This window comes from Gambusia affinis, linkage group LG21 (assembly GCF_019740435.1).
Source record: "Gambusia affinis linkage group LG21, SWU_Gaff_1.0, whole genome shotgun sequence".
NCBI lineage: Eukaryota > Metazoa > Chordata > Actinopteri > Cyprinodontiformes > Poeciliidae > Gambusia > Gambusia affinis.
The window spans coordinates 6,747,879-6,766,778 of NC_057888.1; the positions used below are offsets into that span (position 1 = coordinate 6,747,879).

The following is an 18,900-nucleotide window of genomic DNA, read 5'->3' on the forward strand; positions in this document are numbered from 1 at the left end:
GTCCTTAGAAGATCTTAACATTGTGAAGAGGAGATGAAAAATGTACATAAGCGAATGTAAATAGCCTCATTTAGTTTTCTGAAATTTCTTGACAATCCCGATAAAAACGAGTTCACACAACCAGTTGAATCAGAACTAATGGTCAGAAATATAATTTGTTGTTCTTTATCTTAGGTTTTCTAAGAGAAAAAGTCTTTAGCTGAATGTTGCCATATTAATGACAATTGTTGTTTTATAACATACGTGTGATTAACATTTCACAGCGTTACAACTGCTACAAGCATCATTGGAGCGACATGCGGAAGCCGGTTAATTTAGAGGTGACCCCTGGTGGCATCGACCAGATCGACCCTCACACTAACCGAGTGGTGTGTTCCTACGACTACAGAAACATAGAGGGCTTTGTCGAGGTTTCTGATTACCAGGGAGGATTTTGCATCCTTTATGGTGGCTTCAGCAGACTGGTATGTATCATTAAAAGTATATAAAAAAGTTTAATTTTGTGCTCAGCTGTCTGTTTTTATCTTCATGTACTGGCTTTGCAAATTCAGGATTCTCAGTCACTTGTTTCTTTTAGCATCTGTTTGCCTCTGAGCATCGAGATGAAATCATCCGGAGCGCCATCGAACATGCCGGAAACTACATCGGCATCATGCTACGCCTGAGGAAGGAGGCTCTTACCTTTGAGGATTTTGTGACGGACAGGTTAGGAAAGTACAGCTCAGACGAGAGCATCACTTCTCTGGCTGAGTTCGTGGTGCAGAAGATCACAACACGGCACTCGGTAGGAACTATAAAAAATATTTATCAAATTAAAGATGCATCTGACTTATTCTGTTTAAAAATCCACAGTAAATTGATTTACTGGTTAGTTTGGAGGGATTCTTTTTTTCAGCTTCATTGCTACAATATAGATAACTGTTTTAGCCATTATCTTATGCAGAAACTACAGGACAAGTTATTTTTATTTGCATGATGAAACCATCTCCACTGTGGAAATGTAGGCTTTAGTCTGATCTTGTGTTGCCTTGTACCCATTTGTTTTTAATGGTGGAACACATCGTTGCTACTATACCAATATGTACGGAGAGGGCTTTCAGAATGATATTGGCAAATTGAAAACGTCTCCAAACGGTAAAACTCTTTGCTGGTACAAGAAAAATTCTCTGCAGAGATTTATAATTGATCTTTCCAGACAAATTTGTTTTGTTTTTACTTCATTTCTGTTAATTTTACCACTTCTACTTGGTGTAAAGGTTTATACACCAAATTTATCTTTTTAGATAATAATGTCACTTCCTTCTTCGTTTAATTGGGTCCGTTTGACTTAGCAGCATGAAATATTTAATTCAGTGTCAGCTGCTTGCTTCAGCAGCTTGTGTTTATTGGTATTATAATCTCAGTGTTGTTGTGCTTTCCAGGAGCCAGTTAAGCGAATCCTTGCCCTCACAGAAACATGTCTAGTGGAGCGCGATCCTGCTTCCTACAACATAGTCACACTCAAACCCTTTGGAGAGGTGAGATATAACACAAACATCATAAAGTCATAAAAATATTACTGCTCAGTTGTACTCTGACAAATTTAAATGTTGAATTATATTTGTTTCATTGCGATTAACTGCAAGTAAACATCTAGAATTGCAAAGTTTTCTCCAACTCTCTTGCTGTTCCCTCAGGTGTTTGCACTCATCTGTGATGTAGATAACCCTCAGGTGTTTACAGTGGAATTCATCCGAGGCCAGATTAGGAAGTACTCCTCCACTGAAAGGTCTGCAAACACAAATCTCTTTCTGTGTTTGCTTTAGATTTACAACCCTAAGTGTTTTTTTTTTTTTTTTTTTTTTTCTTACTTTGCATAGATGTGGCTGAGCTTCACAGCCTTTAATCTGCTTTGCACCCAATAACAAATTTGTTTTTCAATTGTGTGTCCAGGGACTCCCTTCTAGCCAGTCTCCTGGATGGAGTCAGAGCATCGGGCAACAGGGATGTTTGTGTCAAGATGGCCCCCACGCAGAGAGGGCAGAGATGGGGTTTGCTCAGCATGCCGGTGGATGAGGAGGTGGAGAGTTTGCATCTCAGATTCTTGGCAGCGCCTCCTCCTGGTGAGTTAAAGCTCTTCTTCTGAATGGGGTTTCATCTCAGACAGAAACATTGAGCTTCCCCATATCTATATCTCCATCCAATTGTCATGTGAATTTTGAGCAAAATTTTTAAATTTTACAAAAATGAAAATGCAATTAGGTGCGTTTTTATTTACTGGTCTGGAGCAAATCAACCAGACTACGGAAAGCATAATTGTTCATCACCCGGGTGATGAACAAGATGTAGGAGTTGCAAACTAACGTGGACCACATGTCACTGGAAAGAGTCCTCCCCCTCTGTTCTGGAAGTTCGGACTGGGAGAGTTCACTACGTCAGAACCTTTTTGACAAATGTGTTTCCATCTCCACTTTGGGGCATAAACTCTTTTTGAATAAGCCAAAAACCACCTCAAATGACTGAAAACATGTTTTTTGAAATTGAGAAAATTATAAAAAAATTTCTGTTCCCATTGACCTTTTCTACTGTGATACTCCAAAATGCACATAAATATTTTGTAGAAATGTGACCATAATGAGTAGAGACAGATTTATGTTCATAAAGAAGATAATAAAGAATGATGCTGTTATATTTAGACTTCTAAATCTTTCAGGAATAGATGTCGGAGTTTAAAAGCATTTATTTCTTTGTTTGAGGTTTTCAATAAGTTAGTTGTATGTTTAAAAAAAAAAAATTACTGTAAAAACATGTTGATAATATTGGTAAACGTTATTACCAATATTACCAGAAATTCATTTTCAAAGTCTTGAAAATGTACCGTAATTCTGCAAAAGTTAAAATTTTTTCAGAAAGTCTATCTTTTTACATTTAAACCTTTTCTGCTTTTCTCAGGTGGAAACTTTGCAGATTCAGTGTTCAGATTCAATGCCAATATATCCTACAGTGGAGTTCTCCATGCAGTTACCCAAGATGTGAGTTTGATCAGTTTTTATTTCTCTGTCCAGCTTGGACTCGGACTGAAACCCTTGTCTTTTCTCGGTCCAGGGTCTTTTTTCTGAGAACAAGGAGAAGCTCATCAACAACGCCATCCTGGCCCTGCTAGCCCAGGAAGTGGAGCTCCCGGCTCTGAACTCAGAGCTGGAAAGCCATTTCCAGGCCATCCGACGCTTGGTGGCCTCCAAGGCCGGCTTCCAGGCCTTCACCCAGCTGCCTAAGTAAGATGGCAGCTCTTTGTTCTTTATATATTAAAGTCTTGCCGTGCTGAGCTGCTGGTGGTAACAGGCATGCTCTGTTATTCCAAGGTCTGGTCAAGGGTCTGGACTCACAGATGCAACGTAAATATGAATCCATGCATCTCAGTCTGCCCTTTTTGTCTGTATTTTATATCTTTTTCCACTGTCATCCATCACTTTTTATTGAAGTCTTTAGACAAGCAAGTCAGAAATTAGATCCTTTTCAGGCTGACAGTTTGTCTTAATACGTCTCGGCCTCCTGTTTTCAGCATTTTATCATTTTTGTTTTTACGCTTCCATATCACTTTTCATTATTTGCTGTTGCCCATTCAGTTTTCTGATCCTTTTATTTATTTTGGCATTCTTCTTGGGTCACTGAGATGTATGAGAGGAACTGTAATTGACCATTTTTCCTTGTAGCTTGTGAGGCTGAGGAGCCAGAATTGGCTTTCCTGAGAGATTCATTGCTGTTGTAGCTTGCTGTTTCCTCTCACAGACTCATAAAAACATCCAAACGTTTCAGAAATGTTGATTTTTTTTTAATTATTATTTTTTTTATTGTTTAAGCAAAAGAAACAACAAGTCACTTAAGAAGCAATGAATTATTTGTGTATCCAACCCCAGACCGGCATTTGTATTAATTTGTTGGTTATTCTCATTAACAGTGATGAATTTATTGGAGCAAGGTCATTCTTTTGTGTTTTATTTATATATGCGTTTGTATGTTGCAGGTTCAGGGAAAAGTTGGGAGTAAAAACGGTCAAAGCTTTAAAAAGGAACAACAATGGTGTGACTCATGCCGCTATTGACATGCTCTGTGCTCTTATGTGTGTAAGTGTATTTTGAATATTATTTCTACTGTATATTGTATTTACAGGATCCTCCCTGATTATTTTAAAAATTGAAAAATATCCTGATCTTTAATTTCAGCACTTTTTCAGAGTTTGGTAAAAACTCCCACTTTAACTGTTTAACTGATACACCTAAAGGTTCCTTGAAATTGTGTATGATCATTTATTATTTACATTTTGTTGATAACTTGATCAGTGTCTTTTCTTGTAAAATAAGTAGATCCTTCCAAACCATAGGCATTTGGGAGGCTTGCCCTACCATTACAACCGTGAACATGTTATCTCCACTCTTTGGGAGTTACAGCCAGTCAGCGCTGAGGAAAATAAACGTCGCTTCTCGGCTGGCTGCTTTCCAAACACCAGCCAATAGCATGTCAAGTAGTGTTGCACCTTGGTGTTTGAGTTTCCTAAGCTGCATTCCCACAGAAAAAGCCACAAAAACTGAATTAGGCAGGGATCCACTATATTGCAATGAAAGATATATAGGTAGAAGTAATTGTGGAGGGGATTGCATCATAGTTTACCATGGTTGAGATTATTCTGCTTTTTTTGTAGCCCATGCACGATGACTATGACCTGAGACAGGAACAGCTAAATAAGGCCTCTCTTCTGTCCTCCAAGAAGTTTCTGGAAAATCTTCTTGAAAAATTTATCACCAATGTGGTAACTATCCTTCCAGTTGTCAGGAGCTTTGCTGAAGCTTAAACGTAAATGCAGTTTGGTGTTCAGTTATGGTTTTTTTCCCCTCTTTCATTTGTTTTTGACAGGACCATGGAACTGGAGCTTTGGTCATCAGCTCCTTATTGGACTTCTTAACGTTTGCACTTTGCGCCCCCTACAGTGAAACCACTGAAGGGCAGCAATTTGACATGCTGCTTGAGATGGTTGCCTCCGATGGGCGAACACTATTCAAACTATTCCAGGCAAGAAGGCTAAGGCTGCAAATAATTCACATTCTTTGTTACAATAAATGTTTTGCACTTTAAGTGACTTAAATCAAGCTAATCCTATCTCCAGCATCCTTCCATGGCAATCGTAAAAGGAGCTGGTCTTGTGATGAAAGCTATAATTGAGGCAAGTGTTTTGTTAAATGAACTTATTTTTTAAATTCTTGGTCATATTTATCAGGTTTTGATCTGTGATTCTAAATGTTTATATTTAGGAAGGAGACAAGGAAATTGCCACAAAGATGCAAGAGCTGGCTCTGAGTGAAGGGGCCTTACCAAGACACCTACACACGTCTTTATTCACAGTCAGCACAGACCAGCGAATGCTCACCAACAGGTCAGCCTTCAATAAATGCATACATTTTGTGCTTCTTTAGAGTAAAATAATTATTTAGAACTAAATTAGATGTTTTTTTGTTATTAATCCGTCTGTTTCAGGCAGCTGAGTCGTCACCTGGTGGGACTGTGGACAGCGGAGAACCCTGTGGCTATGAACCTCCTCAAGAGAATCCTGGTACGCTTCTGAACTCTTACATTGATGCTGGATGTGAAGAATGTCTTCCAATGTTTATTTGTGGCCTGCCTGTCATTTGGTTTGGTATTCTCGTACGCTAAAGTCACTAATTTGCTCTTATGCCTGCAGCCAACCGGCCTGCTGGCTTACTTGGACAGTCCTGACCCAGTTCCAGAGAAAGACATGGACAGAATGCACATCCGGGACAACTTAAAAATCGCTTCGGTATGTGGTGTTTTTTTTTTTTCTTTTCTGAACTTTTTTTTTTTTTTTTTCATGGTTTAGGACATGTAGGTGATGAGTCATATTCATTCCTATATCTGAGGTTTAGAAATGTTTTTAAAAAGCTGTATTGTCCTCACTACTTCTTTTCTCATCGATCATTATGATGCTAAAGCATTTTCAGAATGTTTTGCACCATGTCATTGAGCGAGAAGTCCTGGCCAGCTAGTTTTACAAGTTTTCTAGTGCAAGCACAGGTACTGCAAAGATGGCCAATCACACTCCGTTTGGTCCTAGTGCTTGACCAGTATGAATGTAATGTTGTCCTTAAATGGTAGAAACCATTAACGGAGTTCCTTCTGACACAATTCAGGTGACCTGTCCCACCTGATTTTATCATTTTCAGGTCTGGTTAACTATGGGGAAAAAAGAAATGGGGTATGGTAAAATGTTTGATTTTTCAAAAAATCCAAATCATATTTTTTGTGGGAACAGCGTTTTAAAATTACTTATGCACACTAAGGAGTTTAGTAATTCAGTTATGTCACAAATTTTAGGTTTTCTGTCCCCAACATATTTTCATTTTAATTGCAGTAGACTATAAAATAATATCCTGTTACTCTTCTGCTCTTCTTTCCTGTAGGATCAGCTAAATCGCAACAAGGTGCCTGAGTGGCAGAGAATTGCAGGTAAAGCAGCCAAAGAGGTGGAGAAGTTTGCCAAGGAGAAAGCGGACCTGGTGCTGATGCATTGGAGGGATAAAATGGGCATTGCCCAGAAGGAGGTGAACATGTATTCTTTTAGTAGAGCTCTTGTAGCTTTTGCCTTGAGACAGAAGGCAAAAGCTACCAGCTTCTGTTGCTGGCTGCTAAGATGTTGCTCCTGCTGCTGATGTGGACTGCTGCTGCAGCTCGCAGGGCCAAACTCATTGCTGCTGTTATTTTGCATGAAAGCAGTGTCTGCTGTGGTGCTGCATTTTACAGGGTATCTTAGTAAAGATTTAATTTTTCATCTAAAGTGTGTGCTCTCTTTTAGAGGCAATGCAGTTTTTTTAGGTTAACTTTAAATGCAATCTAAGTGTTTATTAAAACTGCTTTGCTATTTGGCCTTAATACTTGTTTGGCAGGAAATAAGTGTTGTCATTGAAACTAGTTCATAAAACCGTGGTTCACTTTTGCTTGTTCGTTGATGTCTCAGTGGCTTAAATCCATTCCTCTTTCAGGTTTTCTCTTATAATCTGACATCTTTTGCATCTTCTTTACTTTTCAGTGGCTCGAAATCGTCAGTTAACACTAAAGGTGTTTGATATGCTTGCTCTCTTCACTGTTCCTCAACCACATGCATCCATTTCTTAACTTTTAACCTGTTGATTTGTTTTGCTGTGATTAAAAACACAGAAATCTACTCACCCTTTGAATATTAAAGATTTACCTACTGCTTTGCACGTCAGTCTCTTTAATATTCACAAAGTAATGACCTATGACCCTTGTTGTGATTGATCTGAGGAACAATAACCTCTCTGTGTCTCTATCCCCATCCCTCCCCTCTGTCACATCTGGTTTCTGTGCTGTCAAACAATGCAGCAGGACAGAAACAACTTGGTAAGTAGGGCTAACCAATGGGTTTCAGATGTTCCTTTTTATTTTGTTTTCTCATAGTTCATAAATAACCATTTTCCAGTTTTCATCTCACATTCTGGGGCCTTTTCTTTCCTCTGTTTTGCCAGTTATCAGCTAGTATCCTAACAAAATAATAATAAAAAAAAAGATAAACATACAGTCGACTAGATAATAAATCATATTCTACTTGCATTACAGGCAGCTTCCAGAGATTAACACTCAGTGAATTGGGTGTTTGTAGCTTCCAGAAACTTACTGAAAGTTTGGGTCATAAATAAAACAGAAAAGTTGTCTAAAACAGGAGAACAACTTGCCTAGAGTAGAATTTTCCATCCAGCTCTGTTTTCTACACTTTTGGCATCATTTTTTGTTTTCTTGTGTGCTGCTATACAGAAAAGCAGATTCAGTGGTTCATTGTAGAGCTCCTACAGTAGACATGATGGGTGCATCACTTCATTTGCCTATCTTCTTACCCTGAAGAGCCCATCACTCTGGAAGAGGATAAATCTGGACTTATCTGAACACATGAGCTTCTTCCTTTGCTCCAGAGTCCAATCAAATTAATGCATTTTTCTCTGGTTAGTGGTTTCCTTATGGCCACACTGCTGTATTTAACAAGTTAACATGAGGTAGTTAGTTGGGCTATCTGGTCATGTCACTAAGACTGATGTTATTTTTAGTTTTCACACCTTGATTGTACAGATTTTGTTTTACCATTAGTTATATTTCCAAATAACTTAGAAGTTTATCTTGTTGGAGAGGAAAAAGTGTAGCAATCTTGCAGTCAGCTGACCAGCAAGGCACAGCAAGAGGTGGAAAGGTTTGTAGCACCCTCTAAGTCTGAGCAGCAGACTTAAAGAGTGCTTTAAGTCTGTGGCACTTAAAGCACCGTTTAAGTGCAGATCAGGTTAACTAGATGAATAATTTATTTACAGGGTCAAAATAAAAGTTGGGCAAAATGAGTTGAATTGGTGAAGTGGCAAATTGACCCTTGAAGTGTTTTAATTTTCATCTTTTCCTAAAAGTCTACTCATGTTGTTTCCGTTTCATCTTCAGTTTTACTGAAATGTTGGAGATCTGATGCTATGATACTAAGCAACTAAAACAAGCATTCAAAGGTGTGTTTTTTTTGTTTTTGTTTTCAGAATCCAAACCAAAAGCCAGTCATCCTGAGGAAGAGAAGACAGAGAATTAAGATTGAATCAAACTGGGAGCTGTTTTATTACAGGTAGCTCATTTTAATCACAAATAAAATTTAATGTATGACTCATAACTTACTTTTGTCATATTTCCACAGCAACTTTTGTAACTGAAGTGCTATTTGTTTTATTTTAAACATCGCTAAACTGTTTGGTCGAAATTATACATTAGTAGCTTTCCAGCTTGTGAAAGAATAAAACCACTGTTATTAAAGATTCCAGCTGGACCATGCGCGCTCCAACCTCATCTGGAACCTTAAAACGAGGGAGGAGCTGCGTGACTCTCTGGAGGGAGAGATGCGTGCTTTCAGTGTGGACCGTGAGCTCGGCAACGTCACCGTCATCTCCTGGAATCACCAGGAGTTTGAGGTTTGGACACACTTCCACCCTGGATGTGTTTTTCTTACTTGTTCAGAAATCTGGGATCATAGAACATTTGCTTGTAAATCTGTGCAGGTGAAATACGAGTGCCTTTCTGATGAGATAAAAATAGGAGATTATTACCTACGTCTGCTGCTGGAAGAAGATGAAAATGAAGAATCGAGTGCCATCAAGAGATCGTAAGATTCCAGTTCTCCCATCTGTCCACAGTGATTGTTGAACACCAGTTCCTTAAAGTATGATTCATGTCATGCCTCATTTTATTTGCAGATATGAGTTTTTCAATGAGCTCTACCATCGCTTTTTACTCACACCCAAAGTCATGATGAAGTGCCTGTGCCTACAGGCACTAGCAATTGTGTACGGCAAGTGCTTTGAGGAGATTGGTCCTTTCACAGACACAAAATACATTGTTGGCATGCTGGACCGGGTATGTGCTGAGAAACAGTGCAGGTGACATTTTTTATGCGTACTGTCCATAAGTAAATTCTGAAATCTTGTTCTTTTCATAGTGTACAGACAAACTAGAGAGGGACAGGCTGATCCTCTTCCTCAACAAGCTCATTCTACATAAGGTAACCTGGAAAATGGGAACAAATTTGCACAAGTGTGTTATCTTACCCACATTTTTATGATTCCTTTTTATCTTTTTTGTGCAGAAAAATGTGAAGGATGTGATGGATTCAAACGGAGTTCGTATCATGGTGGACTTGCTTACTTTAGCCCACCTGCACACCAGCAGAGCTACCGTTCCACTTCAGGTGAAAACTGTGAAGTTGTGAATTCCTATTTGGTTAGAAATCAATTAAGACCATAATAAATGATTCCAGTTGTTTTTCCACTTTTTAATTTCTACTAATATCACACAATAAAACTGTTTAAAAACTGAAATAATAAGAATGCAAGAAAATAAAAAGCTGCAATAACCTGACTGTATTAGTATGCATACACTTATACTTTTGATTCAGTTGAATGTTCAAGTCTTCTTTATTTTTTCCCATCCATCCTTGCAAAAGCTCTAAACATCCATCAGATAGCCAAGAGATCTCTTTCTTGCAGGCCACTACTCAAACTTTCATCTTGACTTGAAAACTTTCTATTTGTCTAACTAAAATTGTGTAAATTTTCTTCATCCAAACAGTATTTGATGCATTTATTTCAAAGAAATGTGGAAGCTGAAAATGAAAAGTAACATCAGCATAGAATAAAACTTTGTTCTGTGTGATCTTTAACTGCTTTAAGCCCCCAAGTCATCTGCACTCTAGTAGCGCACACAAATACACACATTCTTTAACCGTAGTGTTTTGCACTGCATCCTTAAAGACTTTACATAAATTTGTTGTTTTTTACAAATGCAAATCAAATATTACAGTCTTGCAGATTTTACAGACATTTCAATTTTGATTGAACTGTTTCGCTTTAAAACCGAAAGAGAAAATATTCCTTCTCTTGTTAAATTAATAAATCATATTAAATACACTTATTCCTATTGCACTATTCATAACATTTTAACACACTTAGGTTTCACACCAGGTTTCGAAATCATTATGGTTTATAACCTTGACCATTAGCCAGTGGGTGCCAAAGACCCCAATTTTGGAACCTATGATTTAAAAATAGTCTCTTTAGTCTTAAACATGGTTCTTGTGTATTTCCACAGAGCAACGTTCTGGAGGCATCACCAGACATGAAGAGGGAGGGTGAGAAAGAGTGGTACTTTGGGAATGCAGATAAAGAAAGAAGAGGACCTTTTAGTTTTGAGGAGGTGAGCAGTAGTCACATTGGCCTTTGGATCATCTCTTTATGCCGTTACTTTTTTAAATTTTTTTTTTACTACTTGTATATACGTTTCCCTCCTTGTTCAGATGCAATCTTTTTGTTCTATCTTTCTTTTTTCCAGATGCAGGAGTTTTGGAACACGGGTGTCCTGACGGCAAAGACGCGCTGCTGGGCTCAAGGAATGGACGGATGGCGCCCCCTACAGGCCATCCCTCAGCTGAAGTGGTGCCTCCTGGCCACAGGCCAGCCAGTGATGAACGAGTCCGACTTGGCTACAATGATCCTCAACATGCTCATCACCATGTGCTCGTATTACCCAAGCAGGTGATTGCTGCTGTTTTTCTGTTTTTTTCCCTCCAGTTTCAAGAAAAAGCTCATGAAGACTAATAATCTGGGCATTTGCTTTTATTTCTTGTGCAGGGACCAGGATAACGCAATCATCCGACCTTTACCTAAAATCAAGAGGATGATTAGCGACAATGCCTGTCTCCCACATATTGTCCAGGTATGTCTACAGTTTGGGTGCTACAGGTGTATTATACCTGGGCAGAAATTCATTTGTTTGTTTTTCTTGTTTTCCTGTTCCTCTCAGTTGCTGCTGACATTTGACCCCATTCTGGTGGAAAAGGTAGCCAACCTGTTGTACTTGGTGATGCAGGACAACCCAAATCTGCAGCGCCTCTATTTAACAGGGATTTTCTTCTTCATCATGATGTACACAGGCTCCAACGTGCTGCCTGTTGCGAGGTAATAACGCATCACAAGGATTATTATTAGGGGCATGCATCATCTTGGAATATTGCTCTTTTCAGCCTGCATGCCTACTTGTAGATGAAACTCGGTGTTGAGTTTTAATCATGCTAAAAACATATTAAACATTTGGACTTGAGCTTAGTTTTAGAACAGGTATGAAATATGACTTAAGTTGTTTTCCAGATTTGCAAAAGTATGGAAGAGGGAAATGGAGTCTGGAAAAACATTTCCATTTTCTATAAATTACGTCATTTCATCCATCTGGGCTTTACATTATATCACAGACATATCCCAAGTGTCAGAAAATCATGCCATTCAGCTATTTTTTCTTTGTGTCTTGCTCTTTTCCTCTTTCTTTTCTTTCCCTCTTTCTTTTCCTTCCTTCTTTCTTTCCTTCCTCCTTCCCTCTATTTTTGACTCATAATGGTTGAAACATTAGGATTTTTAAAGGGTAAAAAAATCCGTTTTCACCTTTTGAACATTGTCTAAAAATAAATAAGAATATTAGATATTAGTCTGGAATAGCCTGTATCTTTCTCACCTAGGTGCTTAGAAATCCTGGTGTGTAGGATGCATAAAATAAAATCTGTGAAATTTCTCTTTTCTCTTTAGGTTCCTGAAGTACACTCATTTAAAACAAGCCTTCAAATCAGAGGAGGTGCTTATCATGACACCGACATTGTAATTCAAGATTCTGTGACAGAAATGAGATTAAAACGTTATTTAATTTATGTTGCTTGTGCAGTCCAAAGGTCAGGACATCGTACAACGCAGCGTTCTGGGACCAGCTTTACCAGAAGCCATGGTGTGTTACCTGGAGAACTACGAAGCTGAGCGCTTCTCTGAGATATTCCTTGGCGAATTTGACACACCTGAGGCCATTTGGAGCAGTGAGATGAGGTGAGAAGTCACCTCTGCTTTGTAAAACGAGTTTACTTGTAACGTTATTGTCGCAACAATGAATGATTCTGTCATTTGATCTATGCCTGCTTCTTATTTTGTTTCAGGCGAATGATGATTGAGAAGATTGCCGCCCATATTGCTGATTTTAGCCCCAGGCTGCAGAGCAACACTCGAGCTCTCTACCAGTACTGCCCCATCCCTGTGATCAGCTTCCCCCAGCTAGACAATGAGCTCTTCTGCAACATTTACTACCTCCGGCATCTGTGTGATACCACCCGCTTCCCCAACTGGCCTATAAGAGACGCTGTGAGTTTTCTTTACCTTTTATGGTCGGAGACTCTTATTATTTAAGTATTATAATCAACTTCTGTGATTGCTAATGAAGGTGAAGCTGCTGAAAGACACTCTTGAAGCCTGGAAGCGGGAGGTGGAGAAGAAGCCACCCTCAATGTCTGTGGATGACGCGTACGATGTTCTCAACCTCCCCAAAGGACAGGGCCAGTGAGTGGAAGAAATTTACTGCTGTAGTTTTCATAATACACTGCAAAAAGTTAAACTAACTCAAATATTTTAATTCAGCCCCTTTTCATTTTTATTACCTTTTTGGTGCAACTGTGTTTACAAGAGATTTGAGCGGTGTCAACTTAAACACACCTAGAGGTTGGATTTTTGCCCATTTTTCTTTGCAAAATGGTTAAGGCTCAATCAGATTGGATAGAGAGCTTCTGTGCACTTTCATTTTCAATCTGTGCCACAGATTTAGAACAAAATTTAGGTCTGGATTTTGAGTTTATCATTTTAACACACCAACAAGTTTTGATCTATCACAAAACAATGAACCTCTGAGACCCTTGGAGATCATCTGGATTTATTTTTAGGTGTTGAATGATGGCTAATGGTTTGACTGGATTTTATTCAGACGCTTTCACGTTTTTTGCATTTTTATTTGAAAGAAATGTAGAAAACTATGTAAACAATTATTTAATGCAGCCCTTTGTGTTTTCAGGCATGAAGAGAGTAAAATCAGGAAGGCTTACTTCAGACTGGCACAGAAGTACCATCCTGACAAAAACCCAGAAGGAAGGGTATGTACAATTACTATTTTCATGATAAATGTTTGCTAAGGCTTAGAATCCTTATTGTGTTTACTCTTGTCTTCCAGGACATGTTCGAGAAAGTTAACAAAGCGTACGAGTTCCTTTGCACAAAGTCTGCCCGGATCGTAGACGGTCCTGACCCAGAAAACATCATCCTGATCCTCAAAACTCAGAGCATCCTTTTCAATCGACATCAGAAAGGTTTCAGCATGGATTTAAGCATCAGCTCTACCCATGTAAAAGCAGCTAGTGCTGATATATTCTGCTAATACTGACACTTTGACTACTTCTCCAGAACTGGAGCCATACAAGTACGCCGGTTATCCCATGCTCATCAAAACGATCAAAATGGAGACGGACGATGCGCAGCTTTTCTCCCAAACGTCGCCTCTGCTCCCGGCCGCTGCTGAGCTGGCATTCCACACGGTGAACTGCTCGGCTCTTAACGCCGAGGAACTGCGGCGGGAGAACGGGATTGAGGTATCAGTATTTTAACCAATTCTGAATGTCGCCATGTTCAGATGAAATGTCCACCTCTATCCTGTTGGTTAATGAGGGGAAAAAATGTGTTTGTGCAGATTTTACTGGAAGCTCTTTCTCGGTGTGTTGCTGTTCTGACTGCATCCAGTAAGCCTGATGACATGGCTGTTCAGGTAACACATGTATAGGTTGATGACTGAAAACATCTTTTCTATAATTTCATACAGGTGTTTTTGTATATACAATTTAAAAATGCAATATAAAGATTTGAGAATTCGGAAAATGTCAGTCTTTAGAAGAGTAAAGATTTACCCTGAAAGCCATGTTCTTTGTTTGCTGTAATTTCTAAAACCCGGTTTCTCTGACAACTCCTTGAAGGTGTGCGGGCACATCTGTAGGTGCTACAGTGTGGCAGCCCAGTTTGAGGAATGCAGGGAAAAGATAATCGAGCTGCCAAACATCATCCGGGACCTCTGTCACATTTTGTTTTACGGAAAGGTGAGCATCCTTCATGGTTCACTTGTATCCTACTGCATATTAAAGCAGGAAACGGTATTTTCTTAAAGAAGAAATGATCTTGAAAACATGATTTTTGATTTGGTATTTAATTTAACTTTTTGGCATATTAATTGAGGCAATAAAATGTTTCAGTTTTACTGCATCTAAATCACCAGAATATTTTTTTGAGGAATAATTATTTGGCTGCTTAGCTTGCATATATATAAAATATAACACAAAATATGTCTTTTGTATGAAAAGACATTAAAAAAGAAAGACAGGCTCAGCATTTTACTGCACAAATCTGTTTTATTCTGTCGTCTTTTTCTTTCACTTTTATTGAAGCTCAATTTTGATTAAAATCTGTGCTTTTTTTTTATGTCTTTGACTCCAAAACTTTAGCAGCAAGTTTCTTCTGTCCCACTTTTACTACGTCACTTGCTAAACAGTTTATATGTTGCGGTTAAGAGATGTTGAAGGATATTGTGCTGATTTTTGACTGTAAAGTGCTCCATAAGTCATCATATTTGACGAATATGGTCAGTCACAGGGTTTTGCTATTCAGCGATTTATTTTCTCCTCCTCATCTCCTTTCAGGGTCTCCCAAAGACGGCGGCCCTGGCAGTGCAGTGCATCAGCTCCTTCGCCATAGACTTCTTCCTGCAGACCCATCTGTACCACGCTGGTGTACTTTGGCATCTTCTCATCTACCTGTTCAACTACGACTACACGCTAGAGGAGAGCGGCGTCCAGGCCAACCAGGACACCAATCAGCAGGAGGTGGCTAACAGCTTGGCCAAGCTCAGCCTGGTGGCCCTCAGCCGACTAGGAGGCTACACTCAGACACCCACCCCCCCAGACGCCAGCAATCCTGTTACAGAGACAAACGGCGTGGATGGCACCCCACCGGAAAACCCCACCATCCGCAAGAGCTTAGCCGCAATGCTTACACCGTACATCTCAAGGAAGCTGGGAACAGGGTCTCCAGCTGAGGTCAGTTAAAAAGATCAAATATGATTTTTTTTTTTTACAGTTATAAACTTCTCAAAAACTAAACAGAGTGTGACTTATTGGGGGTTTAGGTTCTGAAGCTGCTGAACAGTAACTCTGAGAATCCCTACCTGATCTGGAACAACAGGACACGAGCCGAGCTGCTGGAGTTTCTGGAGGGTCAGCAGGAAGGAAACATCAAGAGAGTAAGAATAAAGACTCTTCAATCGTCGCTTAGCGAGTTGTCAAGCACAGTTATTCTTGAAACAACTTTGTGGTTTTATCACAGGGAGAAAACGATAAAACCTTTGGTGCCGATTTTGTGTTCGACGATCACAACAAAGAGCTCATAGTGGGGGAGATTTTCGTCCGGGTTTACAACGAGCAGCCTACTTTCCCGCTAGAGGTGAGCACTACAACCTACAATCTTATTTTCTAAATAAAAATGCCTTATAATACTGCTCTGTGTTTAGTACCCCAAAGCATTTGCTGCCTGTCTGCTGGACTATGTGGGCTCTCAGGCTCAGTACCTCCACACGTTGCTGGCTATGAGTCAGAGTAACAAAGTTGAGTCCCAGCAGCATGCAGAGAGGCTCTGTTTCGCTGAGATGGCTTTAGAGGCTCTCCGCAACGTCATTAAGAACAACCCAGGTGAGATGTTACTCCAGTGTATCCAGATGTTCGTTGCTTTTTCTCTTCTGTTCTTACCTCTTCCTTCCGAATAATTTCAGGTTCTGAGACGGAGTGTATCGGCCACTTCAAGCTGCTCTTCTCTTTGTTGCGGGTTCATGGAGCCGGTAGAGTGCAACAGCTCGTTTTGGAGGTAATGATGGATTATTATCCTTCGTGTTCACAAGTATTTATGCATAAGCACATAATTAATATGCTTTAGTATTAAATCATTAAAAAAACTTAAAATTCTTTGACTTATTTTAATCAAGTAGTATTATGTTCTATAACAAATAATATATGTGCAAACCTATATAATTTATATATTATATTTAATCACGATTGCCTTGTAAAATGCAAGTTGATATTTAACTAATATGATTTTATTGAAAATTGACATTAATTTATCTAGTTGATGGAAAGCAATTTATTTATTTTTATTTTTTTTCAGGTTGTGAATACAGTGACATCAAACCAGGAATGTGTGAGCAACATTGCCGAGTCCCTGGTGTTGTCCAACCTGTTGTTGCTGCTGCATTCACTTCCCTCCAGTAAGAAAACACAAACATATTTAACTTACTGCCTCTCTGATTATTTCTCATAATGGATTTGTTGACTGACATTGTTGCTGCTTACTTTAGGCAGACAGATGGTGCTGGAAACTCTCCATGCTCTAACTTCAAACACAAAGATAGTCAAAGAGGCCATGGCCAAAGGTCAGTAAGGTTTCTTACTGGTCTTAAAGGTCCACTAGGTTTCTTAGAAACTGTTGATGTCTTTCTAAATGTTGCCTTAGTGAGTATTTTTGTTGATCTGCGTCTCCCACAGGTGCTCTGATTTATTTGCTGGACCTGTTCTGCAACTGCACACATCCACAGGTCCGCACTCAGACTGCAGAGCTTTTCTCCAAGATGACCTCAGACAAGCTGGTTGGACCAAAGGTCAGAATGAACAGATATTAATTAAGCCTCTGAAAAGACTCTCCTCTATTTGTATCTTTAACTCAACCTTTGATACATTTTTCCTTCTTTAGGTGCGTCTGACGCTGATGCGTTTCCTTCCCGGTGTGTTTATGGACGCCATGCGAGACAACGCCGAGGCAGCGGTTCAGATATTCGAGGGAACGCATGAAAACCCTGAGCTCATCTGGAATGACACCTCGAGAGAGAAAGTGTCCACCACAGTGCGAGAGATGATGCTTGAGTATGTGTCTCAATTGAGTTTATGGTCATCACCTTTGAAACAGATGAGTGGGTTGGAAATTTAATAGTAAATCCTTTATTTTTAAGGCACTTCAAACAGCAAAAGGATAATCCTGACGTGAACTGGAAAGTAAGTTTGAGCTGCTGGTAAATAAGACGATTTGTTTTGTTGTTTTTTTTTTTGTTCTTTGCATTTGAATGGATTTGTTTCATGTGTTCTCAGTTGCCAGATGACTTCACTGTGGCTTACGGAGCTGGACAGGGCGAGGTCGAAGTCGGCGGAGTCTTCTTGCGCATCTTCATCGCTCAGCCCGGATGGGTTCTGCGGAAACCTCGAGACTTCCTTGTGTCGCTGCTGGAAACGCTGAGCGAGCTGCTGGAGAAGAACAACCCCAATGTGCGCACCAAAATGTTGAACTAGACATAAATAAGCCTAGAGTTTATGATCATCTGCCTGACATAAACTGCTTCCTGCAGGGTGAGAGCCTGGAGACTGTTACCACGGCGGCCGTTTGCCTTTTTAGCACCCAGACCCATCTAGCCGACCAGGTTCCCCCTCTTGGTCACCTGCCTCGCATCCTGGCAGCACTCAACCACAAAAACAACGCTGTGCCAAAGAGCTCCATCCGCCTCATCCACGTCCTGTCAGACAATGAGGTCAGACGCTCACATGCATCATACATGTAGCATGCAGCTGTGTTGCGTTACGTGGCCACAGAAGAACCTTTACAATGATAGGATAGGCAGAAAGTTGACCATAACTTTGAAAAAATATGTATATTTTCCAGATATTATCTGTTTGTCCATTCATCTGTCAATTCTACTTTCCTCTGAGCTAAATTGGGATTTTTTATTCTTCTTTTTTCGAGCTTAATTTAAACATGACATACTGGATAGAAGCGTTTTCATTCTCACCTTTTTTGTCTAAAGACCGGATGTCCAACCTGAAATATCTGTCCACGGCTTTTAGGGTTGGAACGGATTGTTCTGATCATTTGAGTCTGACAAAATATTTAATCTTGACATGTAAAATGTACAGAAACCATGTAATAACCCCACTTTCCAACTGTCTGATCTGGCCACACAACGTGCAGCTGTGCGTTCGCTCCATGGCGTCTTTGGAGACGATTGGTCCCCTGATGACCGGGATGAAATCTCGAGCAGACATGGCCGGGTTGGCGTGTGAAGCTCTCAACCGGATGTTTCAGAAAGAACAGACAGAGCTGGTGGCTCAGGTAAGCAGTGGGTGTTTGTTGAACTTTCCCTGTTATTGTTCAAAATAACATCCTTATTTCTGATCCACAGGCTTTAAGGGTGGAGCTGGTTCCATACCTTCTGAAGTTACTGGAAGGCATTGGCCTGGAGACTCTAGAAAACCCTTCAGCTACTAAAGCGCAGATAGTTAAGGCACTCAAGTCTATGACTCGCAGTCTGCAGTATGGAGAGCAGGTACTATATTTAATAATTAAGGAAATGGAATGACAATAATTGTTTTACAAATAAAAACTCTTTGTAATTACCATT

At 39.7% G+C, this 18,900-nt stretch overlaps 1 protein-coding gene across 6 annotated transcripts in view; it reads left to right on the forward strand.

Annotated features, from left to right (window-relative positions):
• LOC122824221 (dnaJ homolog subfamily C member 13-like) overlaps nt 1-18,900 on the forward strand; it is a 35,400-nt gene that overhangs the window by 14,065 nt on the left and 2,435 nt on the right. For 4 of the 6 annotated variants that reach the window (XM_044104565.1, XM_044104569.1, XM_044104568.1 and 1 more), the window contains exons 6-54: nt 264-464; nt 578-784; nt 1,422-1,517; nt 1,677-1,768; nt 1,933-2,102; nt 2,932-3,011; nt 3,085-3,254; nt 4,004-4,103; nt 4,679-4,786; nt 4,891-5,046; nt 5,141-5,197; nt 5,286-5,407; nt 5,509-5,584; nt 5,714-5,809; nt 6,450-6,590; nt 7,390-7,407; nt 8,571-8,653; nt 8,840-8,993; nt 9,081-9,184; nt 9,276-9,435; nt 9,518-9,580; nt 9,665-9,766; nt 10,666-10,770; nt 10,906-11,108; nt 11,205-11,289; nt 11,377-11,531; nt 12,150-12,195; nt 12,283-12,437; nt 12,545-12,746; nt 12,826-12,941; nt 13,447-13,525; nt 13,603-13,738; nt 13,833-14,017; nt 14,116-14,190; nt 14,396-14,515; nt 15,113-15,508; nt 15,598-15,711; nt 15,795-15,911; nt 15,979-16,156; nt 16,237-16,328; nt 16,626-16,725; nt 16,816-16,890; nt 17,003-17,115; nt 17,208-17,377; nt 17,464-17,506; nt 17,600-17,773; nt 17,854-18,033; nt 18,471-18,611; nt 18,682-18,825. In XM_044104565.1, the coding sequence (XP_043960500.1) occupies nt 264-464; nt 578-784; nt 1,422-1,517; nt 1,677-1,768; nt 1,933-2,102; nt 2,932-3,011; nt 3,085-3,254; nt 4,004-4,103; nt 4,679-4,786; nt 4,891-5,046; nt 5,141-5,197; nt 5,286-5,407; nt 5,509-5,584; nt 5,714-5,809; nt 6,450-6,590; nt 7,390-7,407; nt 8,571-8,653; nt 8,840-8,993; nt 9,081-9,184; nt 9,276-9,435; nt 9,518-9,580; nt 9,665-9,766; nt 10,666-10,770; nt 10,906-11,108; nt 11,205-11,289; nt 11,377-11,531; nt 12,150-12,195; nt 12,283-12,437; nt 12,545-12,746; nt 12,826-12,941; nt 13,447-13,525; nt 13,603-13,738; nt 13,833-14,017; nt 14,116-14,190; nt 14,396-14,515; nt 15,113-15,508; nt 15,598-15,711; nt 15,795-15,911; nt 15,979-16,156; nt 16,237-16,328; nt 16,626-16,725; nt 16,816-16,890; nt 17,003-17,115; nt 17,208-17,377; nt 17,464-17,506; nt 17,600-17,773; nt 17,854-18,033; nt 18,471-18,611; nt 18,682-18,825 (6,255 nt within the window). The remainder of the gene's footprint in view (nt 1-263; nt 465-577; nt 785-1,421; nt 1,518-1,676; nt 1,769-1,932; nt 2,103-2,931; nt 3,012-3,084; nt 3,255-4,003; nt 4,104-4,678; nt 4,787-4,890; nt 5,047-5,140; nt 5,198-5,285; nt 5,408-5,508; nt 5,585-5,713; nt 5,810-6,449; nt 6,591-7,389; nt 7,408-8,570; nt 8,654-8,839; nt 8,994-9,080; nt 9,185-9,275; nt 9,436-9,517; nt 9,581-9,664; nt 9,767-10,665; nt 10,771-10,905; nt 11,109-11,204; nt 11,290-11,376; nt 11,532-12,149; nt 12,196-12,282; nt 12,438-12,544; nt 12,747-12,825; nt 12,942-13,446; nt 13,526-13,602; nt 13,739-13,832; nt 14,018-14,115; nt 14,191-14,395; nt 14,516-15,112; nt 15,509-15,597; nt 15,712-15,794; nt 15,912-15,978; nt 16,157-16,236; nt 16,329-16,625; nt 16,726-16,815; nt 16,891-17,002; nt 17,116-17,207; nt 17,378-17,463; nt 17,507-17,599; nt 17,774-17,853; nt 18,034-18,470; nt 18,612-18,681; nt 18,826-18,900) is intronic. The other 2 variants (XM_044104566.1, XM_044104567.1) reach the window with 2 other exon arrangements.